We start from the raw sequence: 24550 nt of genomic DNA, 5'->3' as shown, positions 1-24550 counted from the left end.
AATTAAATAGAGGGAGGGGAGGACAAGCTGAAAAAACCATGCAAGGGAGAATCACATACAGACGAATGATGTTCACAGGTCAGGTATTCGGCCTAATGTCACATAGCTGGCAGTAGCGCAGCCGGGATTCGAAGCCAGGTCTGCTGGACTCTCACAACCTTAAGCCACCAGGCTCTGCTAACTGTACTGTACTGGCTGTACCACAGGATGCCTTGAATCTCCACCATCTGGGCCCCGGCACAGGCATCCCCGCCTCTGCTTGCTCCTCACTGCTAATCACTGGTGGCTGTGGTTCAGTCACCTGCTCATGGTGAGAGGAGCCCAGCTCAGCACACTCAGAGCTGCTGTTTCACCCGCTACATGCCACAGGGAGCAGAGGCCAGCCCCACAGCTAAAGCTTTGGGCCTGGGGACCCCTGGGTGGCTCAGCGGTTTAGCACCTGCCTTTGGCCCAGGGCCTGATCCTGGAGTCCTGGAATCGAGTCGAGTCCCACGTCAGGCTCTGGGCATGCAGCCTGCTTCTCCCTCCTCCTGCGTCTCTGCCTCTCTCGCTCTATGCCTATCATAAATAAATAAATAAATCTTTAAAAAATAATAATAATAAAGCCTTAGGCCTGCTGGGAGCCAGGACTGGAGGTGTGCTCTGTGCTAGGAGAGGTACCCTGGACACAGCTTCTCGCCATAATGGGCTCTGGCCCACAGTGATGGAACTTCAGATGGGGAAGGACAGCTGAGCAGCAGAGCTGGGCCTGGGCTTGGCTCTGACACCTGGCCAGGTGCTGAGGCTGCTGGGGCACAAGCCTTACATTGCCTCCGAAAATCATACACCTGCCAGTCAATCATACACCCTCTTCCCAACAGGGGAGCAGAGGAACTTTCAGGAACTTGGCTCCTCCAGAGCCACCCACTCTGCTTTAAATTCCTAGCCCAGGCTCCCTCTCTCCTCCTTCCAAGGGAGCCACCTCCTGCTGCTAGGCATGGATCCCCCCCTCCTGCTACATCCTTTCATTCCCCCTCCAACTCCTACACAATCCTTGTCCCAAACCATTTCCCGCAGTTTTCCATCTGATCAGTTTCTTGGGAAGGATAATTATCTACGGAGGGAGGAGGCGGAAAAGTCCCAGAGCCAAGAACACTGTGAGAAACTTCATCTAATCCATTCTCCACCTGCCAAGAGACCCTTCATCCTCAACACAGGCCAGCTGCGATCATGCCTCACCCCAAAACCTCACCACTTCCCGTCACTACAAGAAAGAGTCCATACTCCTCAACATTGAACCAGAGGCCTTCCTGATTTTTCCCAATTTAGGTTCAGGCTCTGTCACCACTGCATTTTAAGTGGCAGTGCCAGAACCAAGCCCCGTCTGCCACCAGGGCCCACGTTGCTCCGTGCCGCCTCCTGGTGTCACTTCAGCCTGTATGGGGGCTGTTTACATGTCTGTCTCCCACACACAACTGTCAGTACCACCAGGGTGGGAGCCCCTGCCCTCACAGCTGTGCTGACACACGGCAGGTGCCTGGAGGCCAGCTGAAGAGAACCTGGGACACCCAGGGCCAGCCACCTCACCTGCAGAGGGAACAGGGGGCTGTTTCAGGGGGAATTGTGGGGAGGAACGAAGACACCCTTACACCGTCACAGAGGGCCTCTGCATTAGGGGCTTGGGAGACCTGGACTAACCCTGGCTCTGTCACTGTCCACTGCAGCCTGTGGGCAAGTCATTTCCTCTCTGGCCTTTTGCTTCCTCCTCTGTGAGATGAGGGGGTTGGGCTAGGCTCTATGACTGCTCACCAAGCATTTGCCAGCCTTACTGCTGGGTGCTCTCCACAGCACTGTCAAGGACCGCCCCCCCCCCAGGTCTGCCTGCCAGGCCCCCCAATGCTGCAAGAGCTGGCAAGTCTAAGCCTCTTGGTCCCCAACCCCCTTATCTTTTCTTTCTCCAGCCTGGATCCCTCACTCTGTCCCTCGCATCCTTCGTAACAATAAAATCTGATTCTCTGATTCTAAGCTTGGTCTTTCTGGGTCTGGCAGCCACCCAGGTCATGTGGAACCATAGATTCAGCAGGGAACAGACATGTCAGAAGCCTGGCACTTGGCTACACCAAGGCTCGCACAGGACAGGTCTGGTGACTGCTTGCCTGCAGGCGCTAGGGTGGGGCAGGGGAGGAGGAGGCAGGAGTCCAGCAGAGCCTGGCGTCCTCTCAGCCCCTCCCTTCCTCATGTGCCCTCATGCCCCTCCTGCTCTGCTCCCGCTCCCTGTTCACCCTTTCCTGGGAAGGGCTCTCCCAGGCTGGAGCTTCTGTCCCACTGCTGGTCTGGACACAGGTGCCTGCATGGAAGCTTCGTACCTGTTGCTCTCCTAGACCTGGGCCGAGTGGCCATGGGCCAGGACTTGCTTTGCTCAGCTCACTGAGGCCAGCACAAAGCCAGAGCCAACTCTCCATCTCCGGCTCCTGGGCTGCTCTGCACATCCCTTCCCACATCAGACCACATCACCCTGATCAAAAGCGTTCAATGGCACCACATAGCACCTAGAACCCAACCCAAGGCCAACCCAACCCACTCTTAACACTGTCTTCCCCTCCATTCTCAAACCACATCTCCTTCCCTCCCCCTCCTTCTCATTCTACTCCGAGTTCCTCAAACATGCCTTCCCCATGGCCCCTGGTCTTTGGAAGGCAAGCTCCTTCTTGTCATTTACTCAGCTCAAAAGCCACCTCCTTAGAGAGGCCTTCGCTGAGGATCCAAAGGAGCACATCTCTCTCATATTTATTTTCTTCAGGATACTTATCACTGCCTGATACCATTGTGTCTACCGCCCAACACCTCACACTGGCATGCGAGCCCCCCGACACCAGGAGCCTCCTTGTCTTTCTCCTGGCTGTGTCCTCAGCACCCAGAATAGTGTCTGATGTGGGAGGAGGGAGGTGCTACACACCAGACTCGGCGGCCAGGGAGGCCTCTCTGAGATGACCTCCGATGCAGGGCCTGGACAGGGAGCTGGCCTGTGGTGGGCGGTCTTCCAAGCGGCTGAGAGCAAAGGCAGAGGCCCTACAGAGGAAGGTGCACCTGAGAAACTGAGGCAGGCTGGTGTGAGCGAGGCATGGGAAGGACAACAGGCAGCGAGGGTGAGAGGTATAGCCACACCTCTCCTGGATTTTCCTCTTATCCCAGGTTCATCAGGAAGCACTTGGAAGGTTTAAAGCAGGGGAATCCTGAGTTCTGGTTTGCATTTCTGAACAATTCATCCGGCTGCTCCATGGAGAACTGATTATAGGCAGAGGGGAGTGCAGCCAGGAGCCTGTTCAGGAGGCCCCTGGAGTCACCCAGTTACAGACGCTCGCACAGGGCTTGGACAGGGGGAGCAGAAGTGGAAATAGAGTGAAGGGCGAGTCTTGGATCTGTGCAGCCATGCTTTCTAACTGCCTGAGGAGCCCTCTGGCTGGAGTTCTCAATGCCTGGGAATCCAGGCTAGCCCACCTACCCAGTCTTATTTCTCACTGACCCCCAGCCCAGACTATCCCCCACACCCAGCCAGGGTGCCTCACTCACATCCACAGCTCAGAGCCTCAGCTGATGCTACAACCCTTGCCTCATCTGCCCCCCACCCCTTTGCGAGGTCTTGTGAAGGCACCTGCACAAAGGTCTCTGATCTCCCCTCATTCAAGCCACATCTCCCTTCTCCCTGAAGTCCTCCTAGGCTGAGGTATGGCACAGCAATCACTGGATGCTTTTATTCCATTTCACTCCCTGAGGTGGCTGTAAAGACACACGCACCAGGACTTGCACCCTTCAGGGTTGCCGTGACACTCGGACAATAATGTACCGTGAAGAGCCCTTAGCACAAGGCGAGGCACTTGGTGGGTCCCAGAAAACAACAGCTCCCTCCTTGCCCCCTACACACAGCGACATCCAGCACCAGGGCTCACAGCCCACAGGGAGGCTCAGCTTCTCAGCCCAGCCAAGCAGGAGGGTGAATATGTTTGGGGCTGAGGTTAAATGGCTGAAAGACACCCCAAAAGGTTTTACCAGAAAAGGTCAATGGTTCTGCATTATCTATGGCTCTGTATTATTCACATCTCTGTGCCTTTCTCCAGCTCCACCCTGCAGGTGAGCAAACACCTGCTTAACCTTCAAGGCTCAGTTCAAAACTCTGGGAAGCCTTCTCTGCTCCACCTCCCACCCATCTCCTCCTGTGCACCCACAGCACTGTGGGCCCCACTGCAGCATTTCACAGCCTGTCACAGGTGCCTATTTATGTGTCAGTCTCTCCTATGAGGCTGGGATTATGTTTATTCATCTCTCCATCTCCAGCACAGCATTTCTGAGGCACGAATCAGTGTTTGTTGAATGTGTGCCTCCCCCTCCCAGCTGAGACCAAACTCAGACCCTTCAGCTCAAGGCTGCATCTGCATGCCTACCCCAGTCCTGGTGACAGTCAGCATTACCCAGTGCCCTCTGGCTCTCACACCTAAAAACCATCTTCCAATCATTCACGTTTCCTCTTCCTTGAATGCTACAGGCATAGTGGTCACTCCACTTCTGAGTGTTTTTGATGTGCCTGGAACTTTGCACACATTACCTGTTTCACTGGAGAAACTGAGGCTCAGCGAGGGTGGTGGAGTTGCAAAGCAGCAGAACCTCTGTCCTTCATACTGGCACAGTTCACCTGGCACCTCATCATAGCCGGGCCTATTTTAAAAACCATCATCTGTTCTGCAAAATTTAGTGCTTTTATAGCTACGCATCAAGTTGTCATACAAAGTTGTGCTTTGCTCATTAAATGTTTCAAGTGATAAGTCTTGCTACTACGGCTGGATGGTGAAATGACTATTACATAGGAGAAATAGCAGAGAACTTGGAATGAAAAGCCCTCACTCCGGCTTCAGCCGTGCCAGTGAGGCTTATATGCTCCTAGGCAAGTCATCTAACCTCTTGGGACCTCAGTTTCCGCATTCGTAAAAAGAAGAACAGCATCTCCCCAGAAAGTTTCCTGATGCAGGTTGTAATGTGCTTTAGCCACCTTAGGAGTGTATTCATTAAAAGGATACATATGACTGATCCACAGCCACCTCACATCTGCACTTCGCACAGCACTGGACACACAGCAGGGCATCAGTAAGCCTTGCTGAGTGATTATTCAGTTGCTGGGAGATTCGAGAGTCAGAAGAAACAAGCCAGTATTTCCCTTCCTCCTGACCCTAGAGGGATTCCTGAGTGCCACCATTTATCATGTGTTTGGAATGTGCCAAACTCTGTGACACCCATCTTCCCAGGGCTCTCCCCCTGAACCCTTCCAACGTTGCTGCCAGGTGCCACTTTGCGTTGCAGGTGATCAAACTAAGACTCAAAGAGGGGAAGGGACTTGCCCAAAGTCACGGTGCCACAAAGTGGTAGAGCTGAAATCTGAATCTAAGTCCATGGTGGGGCAAAGCCTGTGTTCCTAACCACTATGTTCCCAAAGGGAATTGGTCTGGGACACTCCTAATTCCAAGGCCTTCCCCCAACTCGAAGCTTCTGGCTGTGCCCAGTGAGACCCATTTCACTCAAGCATCTCATCTAAATCCTACTTATTCTTCAAGGGTTAGTTCAACTATCACTTCCACAAAACCCCCTTCCTAACCTCCCAGGTGGTAAGGTCTTTCTGCCTCTTTTAAACCTTCAGAGAATTCCATCTGTACCTCAAATCACTCCCACTTTCTACTGCCTAACTGTCCTGCATCTATATGGCATTTCTCAGACCAGTCCCTGAATTCCTCAAAAGACATGGTTCTCATTCATCTTTGCTTGGTCTGCCAGCCAGGCTGGCCAGGGGAGGGTGGGGTGGACTCCTGTTCCCCTCCTCCACCAACTTGTAACATGAGTCTTGGGCTGTGCTGAGTGAGGTGAGCTGGCTCTGCCTCAAGCAGGCATCCTGCCTACCTGGTACAGCATCCAGATTCCTGTGGGCCCTGGCCCAGGACCCAAAAGATAAGATCTTGATGCCTCGTTTGATGGCAAAGATGCTATAAAAAGCACAGCACCCAGGCTCAACACTGGCTTGTGATGGAGTCCAAAGCCTTTGCACTTGGTTTTCCTGCAAGGAGGGGCTGTGTGGCCAAGGCCAAATGGCTTCCTTGCCAGGAACAGCTCTTGGATTGATACTCCAGCAGGAAGTTGCCCTTCGTAGGCTTAAAGGACCCATCAGAGTCACCAATGCTTAGAAACCAACATCCAGGCCAAAGACCACAGCCCTTCCTACTGGTCCATGTCTTACTGTCCAGAGACCCCTGAGTTATTAGTTAAGAGAGCAAGAAAAGCCTCCCTCTGCCATTGAACTCCTGTGTGGCTCTGGGCCTCAACTGGAAAATGAGAGGAAGGGATCAAAACATTTTCATCTCCCTTCTGGGCCCCTGGGCCACAGGTTACCATAAGGTTCTTTCTATTTCTAGCATTCTGCAGGTAGAAAAATATTCTCTACTTTCACTCCCAGAATTGGTAAGAGCAGGAGATAAAGTGTCCCAGTCCAGAAATAGCAAAGGCCAATCACGGCTGCCTAGCACTGTGCCCTCAAAGCCTGTCCCCTTCAGAGGCAATCCCTTGTCTCTGCTGCCTCAAAGGTAGCTGCTTCCCCTAACAGAAACTCAGAGATGTGTCTGGGCCCTACCGACTTTAGGAAAAATGGGGAGAGGCCTGAATTACCTTTCAGGGTGTGAACTGGACTCACCATGGAGACCTAGCCGACCCTGGGGGTAGAAGGAGCCCAGCACCTTCCCTGCCAGCACAGTAGGGCAGGGCAGGAGGAGCCTGCTGCACCTGCTTTGATCCCCAATCCAGAAAAGCTTTTCTCTACTTTACAGGGTCACTTTCCTTTCTCTTCTCCCAGGACACAGCTTACTCATTCTGACTGGGTTCAGTTCCCTTGCCTAGAATGAGTTCTACAGTCTCCCAGGCAAATCCCACTTGCCCTGGGGTTCAGTATAGTACTTTGCCCAAGGAAAGTCCTTTACCGTTCTTCAAATTTTCACAGCACAAAAGTTCAAAGCTCCTCAACTTTGTGGGTCCACACAGATCCCTCAGAAAATCTGTGGCTAGTACTACTCTCTCTCTGATAAAAACACATACATACAATGTCTGCAGACTATCTTGGGGGGCCCATAAGTCCCCTGAACTCCACCATGGACTCAGAAAGACTCTTAGGAACACCTAGGTGGCTCAGTCAGTGGAGCATGCAACTCCTGTGAGTTCGAGCCTCACACTGGGTGTAGAGCCCACATACATAAATACATAAAAAGAAGTATCTTAGAAACCTAAATCCTAGAAGAAAAGCAGGTCATCCAGTCCATTCTCCCACCTAAGCCAGAATCCCTTCCAAAAGCAAGTCTTACCAAACGATGTTCATCTTCTCCACCTGGCCCACTCCTCAGGACCACTCCTTCAGGAAACCTTCCCTCATGTCTCCTCCTCTAATCCAATGCCCCATCATCCCAGCCTGAGCTACACACTCTCCAAACCTCGTATTTTGTCTTACTTCTCCAGCAACCAAGCTGGCTCTCTGCGAACCTGTTCATTTGATCTCATAACCCTGACTGGAGTTGGAGAGGACCATGATCCTATATTTGGGAATTCCGTACTCTGAAGCCAGGGCTGATGACAGCAGTGGCCCATCTCCCAAAAGGCCTCAGTCTGCCCAGGCCTCACCAGAGCAGGAGCTCCTCTGGGATGACTGTCTTTCCTACTGAAAACTCCCAGAGAGGCCTTTCTTTCAATAACTGGAATCGACAGATAGGAAAACTAAGGCCCAGGGAGGCAAAATGACTTACCATAGGTCAATCTGCAAGAAAGAGCCAGAGCTAGGACTAGGATCCAGGTCTCAGCCTAGAACTCTTTTTCCTTTATACAAATGGTTTTATGAAAACTAAATCTATCCTCATACTCCCACACTCATATATGCATAGAGAATTTATGAAAAGAAGCACAAGAAAGTTAACTCTGGGGAGTAAGACAGTCGGGTTATCAGAGAAATAAGGAGGGAACCTTTTACTTTTTACCTTAATACCCTTCCAGACTGTTAGTTTTATTTCTGTTTGTTTTGTTTTGACCACAAACATGTTTTATTTATTCATATTTTAAAAATAAATCTGCCACAGAAAGAAGATTCTGGCCCCAGCCCACTCCCAACACACATAAAAACAAAGAGAAGCCATAAGTCAATCTGTCTAGGCACAACCATAAATTAGTGCAGATTGCCTTCTTGCATGGTTTATGGACACTGGTCTCATTCATTCACAGTCACGGTGCAGTTGATGGCTTGAAGAATCTTCCCGGGAAAAGTTCAATTCAATTAGGCCTCTTGGCAGCTCCCTGAGGAAGCTCTGGTATCTTGCTTTTACTTACACAAATGGAGGGCAGACCAAACAGAACCAGACTTTTCCAGAGAGACCCCACCCAGCCCAGAGAGGATGCCCTTAAAGACTCTCCATTAGAGCCAAGCCCAGGGAAGTGGCGAGGGAGGGAGGTGGTCTTGGCAGCACCACTCACATGCGGGCTGACGCCTCAAAGCACTCTAAGTGTCACTTTCTGAGTTCAGTGAAACTCCCGGCCTGGCATTCGGTCTTGTGAGGAGCCTCTCCAACCCTTCCTCTCCTTCTCTGAGCCGTCAAACTGGTTTCCTGCCTGACCCATGCTTCACACGGACCCCATCTCTACATGGAAGTCAGTCATGCACTCCTTCATTCCCCAGAGATACAGGAGTCCTTCCTCTGTGCCAGGCACAGAGAAGAAAGCAAACAAAGGCCCTGTCCTCAGGGGGCTTACACCCGTGGGGATCGTGTGCTAAGAATAACTCTCTGGGTCCTGCATGGCTATCTTATTCCTCTCCATCCTTCAAGACTAGCTCAAATTCCACTTCCCCTGAGAGGCCTCCACTACTTACCCCTGCCCTCAGGGATTGTTTATTCCCTGAACTTTGCCTGCCAGGATGTTTGTGCCATCCCCTCAGCACAAACAGACCATTTTCTCCTAAGCACACTGGAGGCTCCTAATGAGCAGGACCTGGGGTTTCACTTTTCTTGGTTGCCTGATAGCCCACAATGCTAAATGCCTGGTGGCTGACTTCACCGACCTGCCTCTCCAATCTCAGCTTGAAGAGACAAATTAATTAGCTGCTCTCAGGCTGACCAGGACAAAGACATAGCCTTTGTGAGCTTTGCCTGGCACACGGCAAGTGCTATGCAAGTGTTAGCTATTTATTATTTTGGTGAGCTCGTGGGCTCTGCCTGAAACACAGCTGTGATGTCACCCCTCTGCCTTCAGAGCCTGGTTTCCAACAGGCTGAGTTCTGTGGAAGAGTGAGACTGGGCTTAGGGGTAAGTGTCCCCACAAGGGACTGGGAAGGGGGCACTGGGGAGGAACAGGACTTCTCATCCTGAACCTCACTGCAAGCCGCTTACAAATATATCTTTTCAGAAAAGAACTTGTGGAGGTGATTTGGGGAACTCCAAATTCTCAGCAAGTCAGTATTAGAACTCAGGGGTCAGGTCTGGCCGAAGAAGACCCTGAAATTGGTCCCACACGTTAGATGAGCTTTAGGGGGAAGAAAGTGAAGTCAGCATGATCCCAAGGAAGGGGGAGAGCCCACTGATCAGACCCAACTCAAAACTTACTTCAGTTAAAACTAGATTAGCCCATAAGATTAAAAATACCCACATATAATCACGGGCTGCCTAAAAGTATCAGTTGATGTTTATCGGCATCTAAAGAGATGGTTTGGCCCAGGGCGGTGTGTGCAGACAACCTTGGGGAGACATGTCTGACTCAGACGTTTGCAGGGGGTGTGAGTGCTGCAAAATGAGGCCCACACAGGCGATGGATGACTCAGGAATAACCCAGGTCCTGGGTTTGCTGAGTGAGCCTTCTCTCCTCACCACGGAGGGAAAGGGGGCAGGTGCGGGGATGATGGAAGGAGGCAGGCCAGCCAGCTCAGGCCAGGCTGACATTTCCAAAGGGAGTCTGAGGGCCCCTCCACTCCCATTCCCTGCCTCTCCTTTGTTTCTGAATGCCAAACCTCAGAGAAGGGCTATTTAATTCACGGTGGGACATGGAGAGGTGGGGGGTAGGGGTGTCACAGGTTTTTCCCTAAACCCAAGAAACGATCCACAGAGAGCAGGCAAGACTTGAAATAGTAACACCTTAAAACTCTTCCTTTTCAAAATGATTATGGGAAAAATCAGACTTCCGAAATGAAAGGGAGTTGGGGCATAATGAAGAACACGGGCTCTGGAGTCAGAAAGATCTGGGCACGAACTCCAATATTTTCTAGCTGCGCAAGTACCTGGCATAGTTTCTGAAATAGGAGCTTAATAGGCAGCCACTAATGTAATTAAGAAATATATGACAAAATTATTACAAATATTCCTTAACAGGAGCTCAGAGAGGTTGTACCTTGCCTAAGGTCACACAGCCCAGCAAAGAACTAAGACCAGATCTCAGGTTTCTTGACTCCCTTGTTCCTGCCCATTCAGCAGGTTTTTGGTTGTAACTCACTTCTCTGCTTCTCCTATCTCCTCCCGGAGGCCTTACAACACTTTAAGGAAAAGCCCTCTATTTCAAACGTTTGCTGTTCCATTGACCAGGGCTCTGAGAATGACAAGCACCGAGGCTGAGTTCAGCCCTCATACTCTTCATAGGAACTAGGAGTTGATCTGGCCTGGGCTCCAGATGACCCCAGATGCCTTACTCCTTCAGTTCTCCCCTCCTACTAGGGGAACTGGTGTCTTTTCTGACAACCACTGAGGTTACCAACGTGGATGTGCCTTGTCACTTACTCTCATCAAATCCTCTTTGGATCTCTGGTCTCCATTCTCTTTATAATGACCCAGCATGTCAGCCAGGCAGGAAAGAGGATGGAGTCTTGGGTTAGAAGCCCAGAGATTAAAACAAAAGAAGAAGAAGTCCAAGTCCAGAGATTGTGTCCTTGGCACTTACTTGCTAAGTGGCCTCAGGTCCCTTAGCTGTATAATGGGCACATCAATACCACCTGCTAACCCACTGAGACAATCAGGATTAAATACTACATATGCAAGTGCTTTGGAAACAAGTTACAGTAGTAATGAGAATTACTACCAAATTCTACCTGCCTATAGGGCTAAAGAAATTTGTGCCACCTGCTCCCAACACAGAGGCTGCCTCTCAGAGGATCCTGCTGGGCCCTGAGGGTAACCAAAAGCAGCCCCACACCCTTTCTTCCCAGAGGCAGAAGGTCACAATCACAAGGTTAGCCACCCCCTGCTGGCTACCCCCCCCCCTTTCACTGGCACTCCCCTGCCTAACCAAGGAAGAAGGAAGCCTAGTCAGACCAAAGAGATGGCAGGCAGGGTCACTACCAGAGGACCAGGGAAAGCCCAGGAAAGTCCTGCAGGATTCAGCTGTACCTATATGCAACTCATGGGGACAGGGGATAGGTCCAAAGCTGGGCGCAGAACCCCAACCGCTTTCTCGGGACAGAGAGAGGGCTCCCACCACTGTCATCTACCCCACCCCTAGAGGGAGTCCGAGTGCAGCACGCTGGGCATCGACTCCACAGAAGGCCACGTGTGCATCTGCCCATGGGACTGTGAGGGGCAGGAGATACAGTTGCACTCCTCTGGGAGGCTATGCCAAGACTCACACAGAAAAGAAACAGCAATTCAACATCACGGAAGATAACCTCTATGAGCTGTTTCCTCATCTGTAAAACAGAGATAGCCTTTATTTCGTATGATTATAGTAGGAATTAAATGAGACCACTTTTATAAAGTGCCTGACACTACTCTGTAGATACTCAATAAATGGTAATTCTGATTAAAACACAAACACACCCAACAGAAGAGATGTCACAGGGCAGGCTAGGCCTCATGCCAAAGTTGTGGATAAACAATAAGGGAAACGGGTTCAGGGGGAGAAGTCAGAGCAACTGCTGTGGGATGGAGTGGGCTGGGAAGACCGCCCAAAAGGGTGGAGTCTGAACAGGCCATAGAAGCTGTCTCAGCAGCCAGGCACAGTGCTGGGCATTCCCAAGGGTGCCCTCTACACCGGTCTTAGAAGGCTATCTTAGCATCTTTACCTTACCAGTGAGGCAAGTCAGGTCCAGCGAAATGAGGCACCTGGCCATGGTCACTGGTCCTGAGGGGCAGGAGCAGAGCCCAGACTTTCTGACCATGTCTGCTTTCCCAGAGCTAGAGGAGCGCAGTGGGAATGAGAGGAGGAAAGGCATGCCTTGTGGGAGCTCAGCTAAATGAAGTCCAGCAGCTTAACCAATCGAAGCCCTCCAAGCACCCTGACACTTCTGGAGACACATGTCCTACCTGAAGGCTTCCTCCCAGACCCCAGCTGACCCTCCCCCTCCCACCCCTCCCACTGTCCTGCAGTCCATCAGCTGTTTTCCCAAAGAGAAAAAGGTCACCCCTTTCTTTTTAGAGAGAGCTGTCTGGGCTTCTTGAGACAATTTCAACATGACCTTTAGAGTTGTTCCTCTCTCCTTTATTGAAGTGGGAGAGGTGAGTTCTAGTCTTAGTTTTACAGGAAACCACTTGCTGGGTCTGACATCCATGCATGTGAAGTGGGCAACAGTGACCCTACCTCCCCCCCTCACAGACTTGTTTAAGAAGGAAATGGCAGGATATGCCTTGCAAAGACCAAAACAAAACAAAACAAAACAAAACAAAAAAGCTATAAAGCTATAAGATGTGAAAAGACAAAGGAAGGCTTCTTGTCTCTGGTCAGGAGACAAGATGAATACCTGCTTTATGGGTTCTCAGGCCTCTGCCAGGAGTTCCAGGTCAGGGATATGGGCAAACAAACTCAGGGGGTGCCAGTGGTGAGCTGGGTTACAGGGAGGCTCTCCCTTGGAACAATCACTAGACTGGGAGTCGGGTGAACTGGGGACAAAGTGTAATTCACACAGAGCCCACACATCACAAGGGGGGAAGAAGCGGGAAGCAGACCTAACCTAAGGCTTGGGGTCACGTTCACAGGTCTCCCAATGGTCTAAACTCCCCTCTTACCACCAGCCCCTCCCCGTCAAGGAAAAGGCAAGAATCTCTGTCAGAGAGAGCAAAAAGGCCCAGAGAAGGGCCTCCTGTCACCCACTGAGCCAGTCAGAAGAGAACCCAGAAGCTTTTGTTACTCTAGAACTTCAACTGTAGCCCACTCCGCCCTCCCACAGCTCTCTCTGATGGGGGCAACCCGAGGCCCTGCTTGCTGATTAGGACAGGAAGGTGAACTGCATACAGCGCTTTCTGCTCTTTAAGGAGGGGTACCTTGCAAGGGAAGCAGCTGCCAGCCATGACAGAATGAGGGCTTGCACAAGACTCCTACCCACACTGCGGCGCTGAGAGAGTAGGCAAGACCCCAAAGTGAACTCCTAGGCTCCTGGGTATCTGTAGGTGCAGAGGGAACGTGGCCTCAACCCCCACCCTGGGCCCCTAAGTCAGTTGGTGCTGTTTCCCCTCCCCACCCAGAACCAGCCCTGGAGGCAGCTGAAGTAAGAGGAAGAACAAAATCAGGACACACCCAACACCCCAAAACCTTAAGGAAGGACACCGTTGGACAGCCTAGGGTTGAGAGATTTGTGATTTTTCAGCTTCAGAGAAGACTGTATGTATATAGGAGGCTGAGGTAGGGATGCATCTACCTTTGGTGGTGAAAATCCCAAAAGGGGCAGCTGTCACTCACTGAGCGCTTCCTGTAGGTACAAAGGCAGCTTTGTATGTATTAACTTGGGTCACTGTCACATTGGCAGCACTACAGGTACTATTATTTTCCCCATTTTCTATCTGGGGAAGCGGAGGCTCAGAAAGGCTAAGTGGCAGAGTGAAGAAGCCTTTATCTAACCTCAGTTCTACTCTGCAAAGAGAAAGGGACAAAATGAGCAACCACCTTTGCCACCTGAAAGGGGACCCTTGAGATCTTTTGGTCCTAATTCTCTCTCCCAGAAGAGCCAGATGCTAGGGCTCCTCTGTTTTCTGAATGCCCTTCCAAGCCAGAGACACAGACTTTTAGAACTGCAAATGCCCTGAGATCATATCCAGCCTCCTCATTTTACAATGAAGAGAATTGAGGCCCAAGGCCGAGTGACTTGCCAGGTTACCCGAGTCAGTGGAATGGCAGAAATGACAGACCTGGAAGTGGCCAAAGATCAACTGACAGGTGGGGAGGTGTGCCAGGCCCAAGGTCACAGAGAAAGGTGGGATGAGAAGCCAAGTTTCCTAACTTCTAGATTGATGCCCTTGCCATGGCATCATCTCTGTTCTCCAGCTCCTCAGGGTCTCTTGGCACAGGTACTGGGGGGAAAAAAGCAGGCCAAGCCTGACCCCATTAGAAATAGATACCAGGCCTTCAGGGACAAACTCCTTACTGCCCAGAGTAGGATCTCTGTGGTCATGCTGTTGTCCCAAGAGAAGGCACTGAGACTTGTAGTGTAGCCCCCAGTGCTCAGTGCCCTAACACAATGCCAGGTATCACTGGAAGATGAGGGAGTTGCAGAGAGAAGGGTAATTTATAGACAGTGATTATGGTCTCATACAGGCAAATGACACGTCATGGTCACTAGTTTCCTATAAAAAAATTAAGACACAGGTTTCATGACTCAATTGATATGGTCAAATTTAGAGATTCTTGCCAGTTTCACAGCTGGGCAAGACCTGCAGGAAAAGGCCCCAGCTTGTTCAAGGTCATGTTGTTGTCGGAATCGGTACACATGGCTCCCCTTGCCCAGTCCTTGATTTTTACCAGGAAGCTGGCTGCCACTGGGGTATAGGTGCATGGAGCTGGGCCACCAGCTCCATACACTGGCCCTGCTATTGCCACAGCACCAGCGCTCCACACCAGCAACCGGATCTGTCAAAACAGAGTGTCCTCCTGCAGCACATCCCAGAACCTGCCTCACACCAGCCTGGCATCTCCTTTCGGCTCTAGCATGTCCTTGGAAAAGCTGCGAGGCTTCCTACCAAGAGTCACAAACTCTCCAAACCCAAACCAGCAGAATCCCAGATCTTCATGCCTTCTGCAGATAGCTGAGGCTAAAAAAGCAAAGGCAGCTTTCAAAGCCCCCTTGGACACACTTCCAGGGACTTCTGGGCTATGCAGGCTCCAGTGAACTCCATCAATCACCCAGCAGAACAGAGTGTTCAGGCCTAGCAGTGAGGGAGACCAGGGAGGGGAGGGAACTACTTTTTTGGTTCCTTCTCCCAAAAAGAACACTTCAAAGTCTCTTCAGACCAGAACATCCTGAGCCCACCCACCTGTCCCTCTCCCCACTTGGTTGAGTGACTGGCCAGCCCATGTAGCACCTTGAGACACAGCCGGGTGCCAATGTGGAGGTGAGTGGGGGGGCGGGGGGGGAACAAGCTTCAACCTCCTCCACTCCTCCCTTTGCCTCCAAAACAGACTTTAGAAACTTCCAGGGCCCCACTCCCATAAGCTGTATAAAGGATAGCATTCCTGGGCCGGAAACTGACTCAGGGGCTCCCAACCAGCCTGGGCAGGCAAAGCTGACAGATAACATTCTGGGAATAAAGGAAGGTGACACTATGAGGATCCCTCACATTCCTCCACACTTCTAGGTCTCCAGCACACAGGTCCCCTACTAAAACTCCTCAGACAGACCAAGTAGATATAAACTCCATCCTGGAATGCCCTCCCATGAAGCATGTAATTGCCCTGGCTGCTGTTGACAGAGCAGACTGTGCCACTTGCTGGAAGACACTCCTGTCTCACACACACCTGGGTACCTGGCTCCCCTCAGGGTCTGGCCCAGTCAGAGACCTGCAGGGCTTGGAACCCTTGCTGAAAGTACCTAGTATAAGAAGCATCCCAAGTTCTAATCCTGATTTCTCTCACGCACAGAGCTGGCCTCAATCTTGGGAGCACTCGGACCACAGAGCTCAAGTTTGAAAAGGACTAAGATGGCAGGACGGAGGCTGCCTACATTACTGGAGTGGCCCAGACCCTCACTCCTGGGCAGTCTCAAGCGGTAAGGGTGGGGCAAGAAGCCCACCAGTTTGGTAGCAGCAGAGGTGTCGGAGCAAACTGGACTTACCTATCTTCATGAGGCAGGCCAGCAGGATCCAAAGCGAGATCTCAAAGGGTGTGCGCACATGTGTGTAGTCAATGCCCAGGACTGGGAAGGCCTTTCGAGTCTTCATGCTGTGCTCAGTGACAGAATGGTTAACAGGACGGCTCTCGGGGGCCAGCTCCGGTGGGGCAGTGGTGACATCCCCAATCGAGCGTTCCCGTGGTGGCTCTGAGCCTCGGATGGTGCTGGCAGTAGGGCTGGGCTGCAGGCCATGGCTCCTGAGAACAGGTAGCAGCCCCACCAAGGCTACTGCCACCAGGAACGAAGGGAAGATTCGCGGAGGAGCGCGGCGGCAGATGCCAGACCACAGAAGCAGCATGCTGATCCCTTGGCTCAGCAGGCCTTGACCGTTAGCAAAGTGAGAGTAAGACCCGGGACATAGGTGGCAAGGGGTCAGCAGGTGGAAGACGGACTGGGGGCAATCTCTAGAAAAAGTTCATGTTTCAGAGAGGTATTTGTGTGGAAGCAGATCTCTGCGGGGTGGAGGGAGGCTGGGTTTGCAATGGAGAACTCCAAAGTGGACAAAGGGGACAAGGACCCAGAAAGGACCACAGGAGACCAAAAAGGTCCAGGCTGGGGAAAGGAGGTGGGGGGAAAGAGACTGCACCCTAGGGACAGAGGAAGAGACAGGATAGGATGGACCCCAGGGAAGGAAAAGAGGGAAAGATGGAATTCTTGGCTGAGCAAAGTGACTGAGGAGCTAGGACTCAGCTAAGGGAAGGGGCAGGGAGCCTGAGTAAAGGAAGGGGACCGAAGGTGGGGGGGGCCGGAGGGCGGGAGTGGGAGCCAGTCCAGGAAAGGAGAGAGGGGGCTGGGAGCTCAGCCTGCAAGGAAGGAGTGAAGCCGGAAAGCTGCTGCCGGGAGCTTCCCCACCCAGAGAAGGGCCGGGGTGCAGGCAGGCGCGCTGGGCTGAAATTCCGGGGAAATGGAGGGAGGCGGAAGGCGGAGGCAGGCGGCCTGGCGGGAGGGCGCCTCGGGGCGGGCTGGGGGCGGCTCGCGGTGGGCCGGCAGCAACACGCCCCTCCTTGCGGCCCTGGCGCGGCGCGGCGCTCCGCCCCGGCCCAGCTTCAGTTCCGCCGCGTCCAGCTCCAGTGACAGCCCCGGCCCCGGCCCCGGCCCCGGCAGCGGCGGACTGATGCTTCGCTGAGCCCGGCGCTGGTATTTATACGCACCAACGAGCAGCCAGCGCCGCGGGCTAGAGGGACCTGTCAGCGCCCGCGCACCGCAGCGACCACTGCCGCCAAGGGAGGGAAGTACGCGTAGGAAGAGGAAGAGCAGAAGAGGGAAAAAAAAAAAGGGGGGGGGGGGATTGAATCCCCAGAGATTCTAACTAACAAGGATAGAATGCCGTACTATTTACAAAGCACTTTCACGTAGACACCTGCGGGATCGTGAGTTCCCAGCTATCTTGGAAAGGATATATTTTATCTTATGTGTTTGGTTACTATATGACCTTGAACAAGTTACTTAACTTCTCTGTTCCCTAGCTTTTTTATCTGTCAAGTGCATATGGTAACACTACCTATTTTGGAGGGATGCTATGATGACCAGATGAGATAATCTACACAAACTGTTTAGAATAGATCCTAGCCTATAGAACCATTCCAGTTTTGCAGGTGAGAAAACAAGAGAATTCCTTAGCTAGTATATAGTTATATTAGTTTGCTAGAGCTGCTGTAACAAAGTACCACAAACTGGGTGGTTTAAAGAATAGAAATTTTGGGGACACCTGGGTGGCTCAGCAGTTGAGTGCCTCCCCAGGGCATGATCCTGGAGTCTCGGGATCGAGTCCCACATCTGGCTCCCTGCATAGAGCCGGCTTCTGTCTCTGCCTATGTCTCTACCTCTCTCTATGTCTCTCATGAATGAATGAATGAATGAATGAATAAATAAATAAATCTTTAAAAAAACAAAAGAAGAGAAATTTTTGTCTTATACTCTGCAGACTAGAGGTCTTAATTGAAGGGGTCAGCAGAGTTGGGTCCTTTTGAGAGCTCTGAGGGAGAATCTATTCTTTGCCTCTCCTAGCTTCCAGTGGTTGGCTGACAATCTTTGAGGTTGGATGATTATGCCAACATAACCAGTCTTCATGTGGTCATCTCCTTGGGTCTCTGTCTCTCAGTCCAAATTTCCCCTTTTTACAGGATCACCAGTCAGATGGATGGGGGCCCACCTTAACGATCTTATCTTAACTTGATCATCTTCAATCATCTATTTCCAAATAAGGCCATGTTCACAGGTCCTGGAAATTAGAACTTCAACATCTTTTGGGAGGGTACAATTCAATCCACAGCAGTGGTGAAACTGAGATTTGAACGTGTTCATTGGAATTGGTAAAATTTAAGAGGTCATAGCTGTAGACAGGAATCATTGGAAAGCTTAGAGCAGTACCCAGCAAACACCACACATATATATGCATATATGATGTGTATATATATGCATATATATGCATATATATATCATTATCTTTATTTACATGTACTGAGGGCCTCAAATGTAGACTTTTGGTGTTAGGACTGCATGAAGTTATACATTCAGTCACATAGACACATTGACAGACTAAAAGGAAGGGATATCTGAAAATTGGTTCCATCATGAGACTCTACCACCTAGAGTGTGCTATGAATTTAATAATTTCAGATAAATTATATCACTATTATATTATTCAGGGTAAAAGTGTGATCTTATTAAAAACAGTTAAATATACTGTGATATTTCTAACCCTGTTTTAGCAAGTCCTCATTTTTTAACCATTCCAGCCCCATCCTTCTCAACTCAGAGAAGACATGTTTGTGCAGATCTTTCCCCCTGCAGATCTAGTGCAGTCTCAGATGCTTGGACCTTGGGTGGCATCTCCTCCCCCCGCACCCCCAGCCATGTCTGCTTCCCTGTCCCCTCACTGAATATTTTCAACAAAAGTAATGGGAATTTTATGGAATTGCTATAGCTATGACATCAATATATGTAGCAAATAATGTGTGGAAAGAATATGCTGGGCCGCTTACTAGCTGTATGTCATGACCAAGTCACATTTTACATTTTGTTTTGTCACTTAGTTTCTTCATATACCCAGAGTAGGTCTTGAACCCACAACCCTGAGACCAACAGTCACATGCTCTACTGACTAAGCCAGTCAGGTACCCCTGTGCATACCTTTATTTAAAAATACTTTATTTTTTTACCCAGGGGTGCCTGGGTGGCTCAGTCGGATAAGCATCTGACTCTTGATTTTACTTAGGTCATGATCTCAGGTTATGATATTGAGCCCCATGTTAGGCTCCAAGCTCAGCAGGGAGCCTGCTTCTCTCCCTCTGCCCCTCCTCCTGCTTATGCACGTGCTCGCTCTCTCTCAAATAAATAAATAAATCTTAACTTAAAAATACTTTATGGCTTGTTTGGCTTTCAGTTCAGAGGAGGTGAAGGTGCAACTGTCTTTGGTGGTCTAGAATCCAGGTTCATCTGACACCAGCCACCTCCACCATGCCACCTAAGTTTGACCCCAACAAGATCGAAGTCATCTGCCTGTGGTGCACCGTTAGGGAGATCAATGTCATGTCTGCCCTGGGCCCAATCCACCCTCTGGGTCTATCTCCAGAAAATGTTGGTGATGACATCACCAAGGCAAGCAGTGATTAGAAGAGTCTGAGGATTACAGTGAAACTGACCATTCAGAATAGATAGTCCCAGATTGAAGAGATATCTTCAGGCTTGGCCCTAATTATTAGAGCCCTCAAAGAACTGTCAAGAGACAGAAAGAAGAAAAACATTAAGCACAGTGGAAATATCACTTTTGATGAGATTGTTGACATTACCTAACAGATGCAGCACAGATCTTTAGCCAGAGAACTCTCTGGAACCATTAAAGAGATCCTGGGATGGCCCAATCTGTGGGTTGCAGTGTTGATGGCCACCACCCTCATGACATCATAGATGACATTAATAGTGGTACAATGGAATGCTCAGCTAGTTAAGAACTACAAAGGAAAATATTCCAATAAAGGATCATTTGGGGTGCCTGGCTGGCTTAGTAGAACATGCAACACTTGATCTCAGGGTCATGAGTTTGAGCCCCAGTTTGGGTATAGAGATAACTTTTAAAAATAGTAAGTTAAATAGCATATTTTTTAAAAGAGAGACAGGGTAGCCTGGGTGGCTCAGCGGTTTAGCGCCTGCCTTCCACCCAGGACTTGATCCTGGAGACCCGGGATCGAGTCCCACGTCGGGCTCCCTGCATGGAGCCTGCTTCTCCCTCTGTCTGTGTCTCTGCCTCTCTCTCTCTGTGTGTCTCTCATGAATAAATAAATAAATAAAATCTTAAAAAAATAAAAAGCAAATAAAAAGAGAGACTCATTTGACAAGACTCCCCCCCCCCCAAAAAAAAAAACTTTATGGCAAAAAAATGTTAACCACCATCTGAGTTTTCAGCAAGTCATAATCTTTTTGCTGAGAAGATCTCACCTCGATGTTAAGGCTGCTGACTGATGAGGGTGGCGGGTGCTGAAGGCCTGGGTGACTGGGGCAATTTCTTAAAATAAGACAACAATGAAGTTTGCTGCATTGATGACTCTTCCTTTCATGAACGATTTCTTGGGAACATACAAAGTTATTTGATAACATGTTACCCACGGTAGAACTTCTTTCAAAATTAGAGTCAATCCTCTCAGACTCTGCCATTGCTTTATCAACTCAGTTTATGTACTATTCTAAATCCTTTGTTGTCATTTCAACAGTCTTTACAGCATCTCCACCAGGAGTAGATTCCATCTCAAGAAACCACTTTTTCACTCGTCTATGAGAAGCACTTCCTCATCCATTAAAGTTTTATCATGAGGTTGCAGCAAGCAAGTCAATCCCATATTCAGGCTCCATTTCTCATTCTAGTTCTCTTGCTGTTCATACCACATCTGCAGCTAGTTCCCTCGCTGAAGTCTTGAACCCCTCATAGTCATCCCTAAGGGTGGAAATCAACTTCTTCTAAATTCCTGTTAATGTTGATATTTGGACCCCTTCCCATGAATCATGAATGTTCTTAATGGCATCTAGAATGATGAATCATTTCCAGAAGCTTTTCAACTTACTTTTCATAGATCCATCAGAGGAATTACTATCTAAAGCAGCTATAGCCATATGAAATATAATTTTTAATGTATTTCTTAAATAATAAGATTGAAAGTCAAAATGGCTCCCAGACTCATGGGCTATAGAATGAACATTGTATCAGCAGGCACAAAAACAACATAAATCTTGATGTACATCTCCATCAGAGCTCATGGTTGACCAGGTACATTGTCAATGAGCAGCAGTGTTTTGAAAGGAATCTTTGTTTCTGAGCAATAGGTCTCAATAGTGGGCTTAAAATATCCAGTAAACTAGGTTGTAAACAGATATGCTGACATCCAGGCTTTGCTCTTCCCCTGGTAGACCACAGGCAGAGTAGACTTAGTGTAATTCTTAAGGACCCTAGGATTTTCAGAATGGTAAATGAACACTGGCTTCAACTTAAAGTCATGAGCTGCATTACCCTCTAACAAGAGAGTCAGCCTGTCTTCTGAAGCTTCAAAGCCAGGCATTGACCTCTCTCTAGCTATAAAAGTCCTAGATGGGGCAGCCCGGGTGACTCAAACATTTAGCACCACCTTCAGCCCAGTGCCTGATCCTGGGGACCTGGGATCGAGTCCCACGTCGGGCTCCCTGTGTGGAGCCTGCTTCTCCCTCTGCCTGTGTCTCTGCCTCTCTCTCTGTGTGTCTCTCATGAATAAGTAAATAAAATCTTTAAAAAAGGGGGGGAGGGATCCCTGGGTGGCGCGGTTTAACGCCCGCCTTTGGCCCAGGGCGCGATCCTGGAGACCCGGGATCGAATCCCACGTCGGGCTCCCGGTGCATGGAGCCTGCTTCTCCCTCTGCCTGTGTCTCTGCCTCTCTCTCTCTCTCTCACTGTGTGCCTATCATAAATAAAATAAAATAAAAATTTTTAAAAAAAGACTAAAAAAAAAAGTCCTAGATGGCATCTTCTTCCAACACAAGGCTGTTTTGTCTACATTGAAAATCTGTTGTTTAGTGGAGCCACCTTCATCAATTATCTTAGTTAGATCTTGAAAGCTTGCTACAGTTTCTACATCAGAACTTGCTGCTCCATCTTACACTTATTTTAAGGAGATGACTTATTCCTTTACAACTCATGAACCAACTTCAGATAGCTTCAGACTTTTTCTGCAGCTTCCTCTCCTCTCTCAGACTTTGTAGAATTGAAAAGAGTTAGGGTCTTAATCTTTGTTGTCCTATATGGGTGTGGTTCATGTCACCACAAAACACAAGAGTGACATCAAAGATCACAGATCACTGTAACAAATAAAATAACAATGAAGAAGTTTGAAATATTGTGAGATTTATCAAAATGTGGCACAGAGGAGTGCCTGGGTGGCTCTGTTGGTTAAGTTTCAGCTCAGCAGGGAGTCTGCTTTTCCCCCTCCCTCTGTCCCTACTCCCCCACACCGTGCTTGTGCCCGGAGCCTCAGTGTCCATCGAAAGATGAATGGATAAAGAAGCTGTGGTCTATGTATAAAATGGAATATTACTCAGCCATTAGAAATGACAAATACCCACCATTTGCTTCAATGTGGATAGAGCTGGAGGGTATTACGCTGAGCAAAGTAAGTCAATCGGAGGACAAACATTATACGGTCTCATTCATTTGGGGAATATAAAAAATAGTGAAAGGGAATAAAGGGGAAAGGAGAGAAAATGAGTGGGAAATATCAGTGAGGGTGAGAGAGACTCAGAACAGAGAACATGAGAGACTCCTAACTCTGGGAAACGAACAAGAGGTAGTAGAAAGGGAGGTCGGCAGGGGGTTGGGGTGACTGGGTGATGGGCACTGAGGGGGGCACTTGACGGGATGAGCACTGAGTGTTATGCTATATGTTGGCAAATTGAACTCCAATTAAAAAAATATACCAAAAAAAAATGTGGCACAGAGACACAAAGTGAGCAAAAGCTGTTAGAAAAACAGCGGGATAAACTTGCTCAATGCCAGATTGCCACAAACCTTCAATTTGTAACAAATGCAGTATCTGTTAAGCACAACAAAAAGAGATCTGCTTGCCCTTGCACCTGTAAGGTTATTTGAAGGTGGAAATGGCTACTGTATGTCAATCTCAGTTCCTGGCACATAGTTAGCACTCAGCAACTGTTCATTTCTTTCTTTCCTTCGTTATATAGTATCACTGCCCCTTTTCCCAATCTCCCCTTCACTTGCTCCATTCCAACCACACCTAACCTCTTTGCTATTTTTTAGACGCTTCTGCCTCAAGGCCTTAAGCATTTACTGTTCCTTCTGCCTGGAACACTCTTCCCTACATATCCACTCAGCTCACTCCCTCACATCCCTCAAACCTTCCCACAAATCTCCCTCCTGCACAAGGCCTACTGCCTGATAACCCTATTTAGTAGTGAGGCTTCCCCTGTCCAACCACCACCACTACCACCCAGTCCCAGCCCCTATTCTGCTCCTTTTTTTTTCCGTAGCATTTTTCACCTTCTCACATATGGTATAATTTACCTATCTACTATATTTATTGTTTACTGCCATTTCCCACATAGGATGTAAGCTCCACGAGGGCAGAAGATCTAATTAATTAATTAATTAATTAATGGATGACAGGACATTATTTGCACACGAGAAAATCAAGGCCCCAAGAGGATAAATGCTTGTTTCCTGAGAATAAGGGGGGGTCAGGTGTGGATCCAAGTCTGTCTGACTCTGAAGCCTAAGTTTTTCCTACTTTTCTAGGCTGATAGCCAGTATGGAAACATACACACACCCTAGGCAACTAGAAGAGAGTTGGGAGGATGGTCTGGAGTTAGAATTTGGAATTCAGGGCAGCCCCGGTGGCACAGCGGTTTAGCACTGCCTGCAGCCCGGGGTGTGATCCTGGAGACCTGGGATCGAGTCCCACGTCGGGCTTCCTGCATGGAGCCTGATTCTCCCTCTGCCTGTGTCTCTGCCTCTCTCTCGCTCTCTCTGAATGAATAAATAAATAAATCTTAAAAAAAAAAAAAAGAATTTGGAATTCAGCAAGAGGATTTTAAGCTAAGATCATAATTCACTCAATAAATATTTAGTACCTACTATGTGCAAATTCCTGTGCTTCCTGCAGTGGGAGTTCAATGAAGAATCTGATAAACACCCATCATTGAACTTGATATATCTACTCACTGCCTGGACATCCCATAGGTACTTCTACCTACAGGTATAAAGCACGGCCTCTGGGGGATCCCTGGATGGCTCAGCAGTTTGGTGCCTGCCTTTGGCCCAGGGCGTGGCCCTGGAGTCTCCGGATGGAGTTCCCCGTTGGGCTCCCTGCAGGGAGCCTGCTTCTCCCTCTGCCTGTGTCTCTGCCTCTCTCTCTCTCTCTGAATGAATAAATAAATAAAATCTTAAAAAAAAAAAAAAAAAAAAAA

At 49.5% G+C, this 24550-nt stretch overlaps 1 protein-coding gene and 1 pseudogene across 1 annotated transcript in view; one reads left to right on the top strand and one right to left on the bottom strand.

The window, feature by feature from the left end:
* SLC9A1 (solute carrier family 9 member A1) overlaps window positions 1-17201 on the bottom strand; it is a 48600-nt gene extending 31399 nt beyond the window's left edge. The window contains exon 1 of the mRNA XM_025447286.3: window positions 16055-17201. Coding sequence (XP_025303071.1) covers window positions 16055-16409 — 355 coding nt within the window. The 5' untranslated portion in view covers window positions 16410-17201. The remainder of the gene's footprint in view (window positions 1-16054) is intronic.
* A 2306-nt stretch (window positions 17202-19507) lies between these two features.
* LOC112660656 (60S ribosomal protein L12-like) lies at window positions 19508-20061 on the top strand (annotated as a pseudogene).
* The last annotated feature ends 4489 nt before the right edge of the window (window positions 20062-24550 follow it).

This window comes from Canis lupus, chromosome 2 (assembly GCF_003254725.2).
Source record: "Canis lupus dingo isolate Sandy chromosome 2, ASM325472v2, whole genome shotgun sequence".
NCBI lineage: Eukaryota > Metazoa > Chordata > Mammalia > Carnivora > Canidae > Canis > Canis lupus.
The sequence above is the reverse complement of the archived record's forward strand: the minus strand, read 5'-3'. Positions and strand labels throughout refer to the sequence as shown.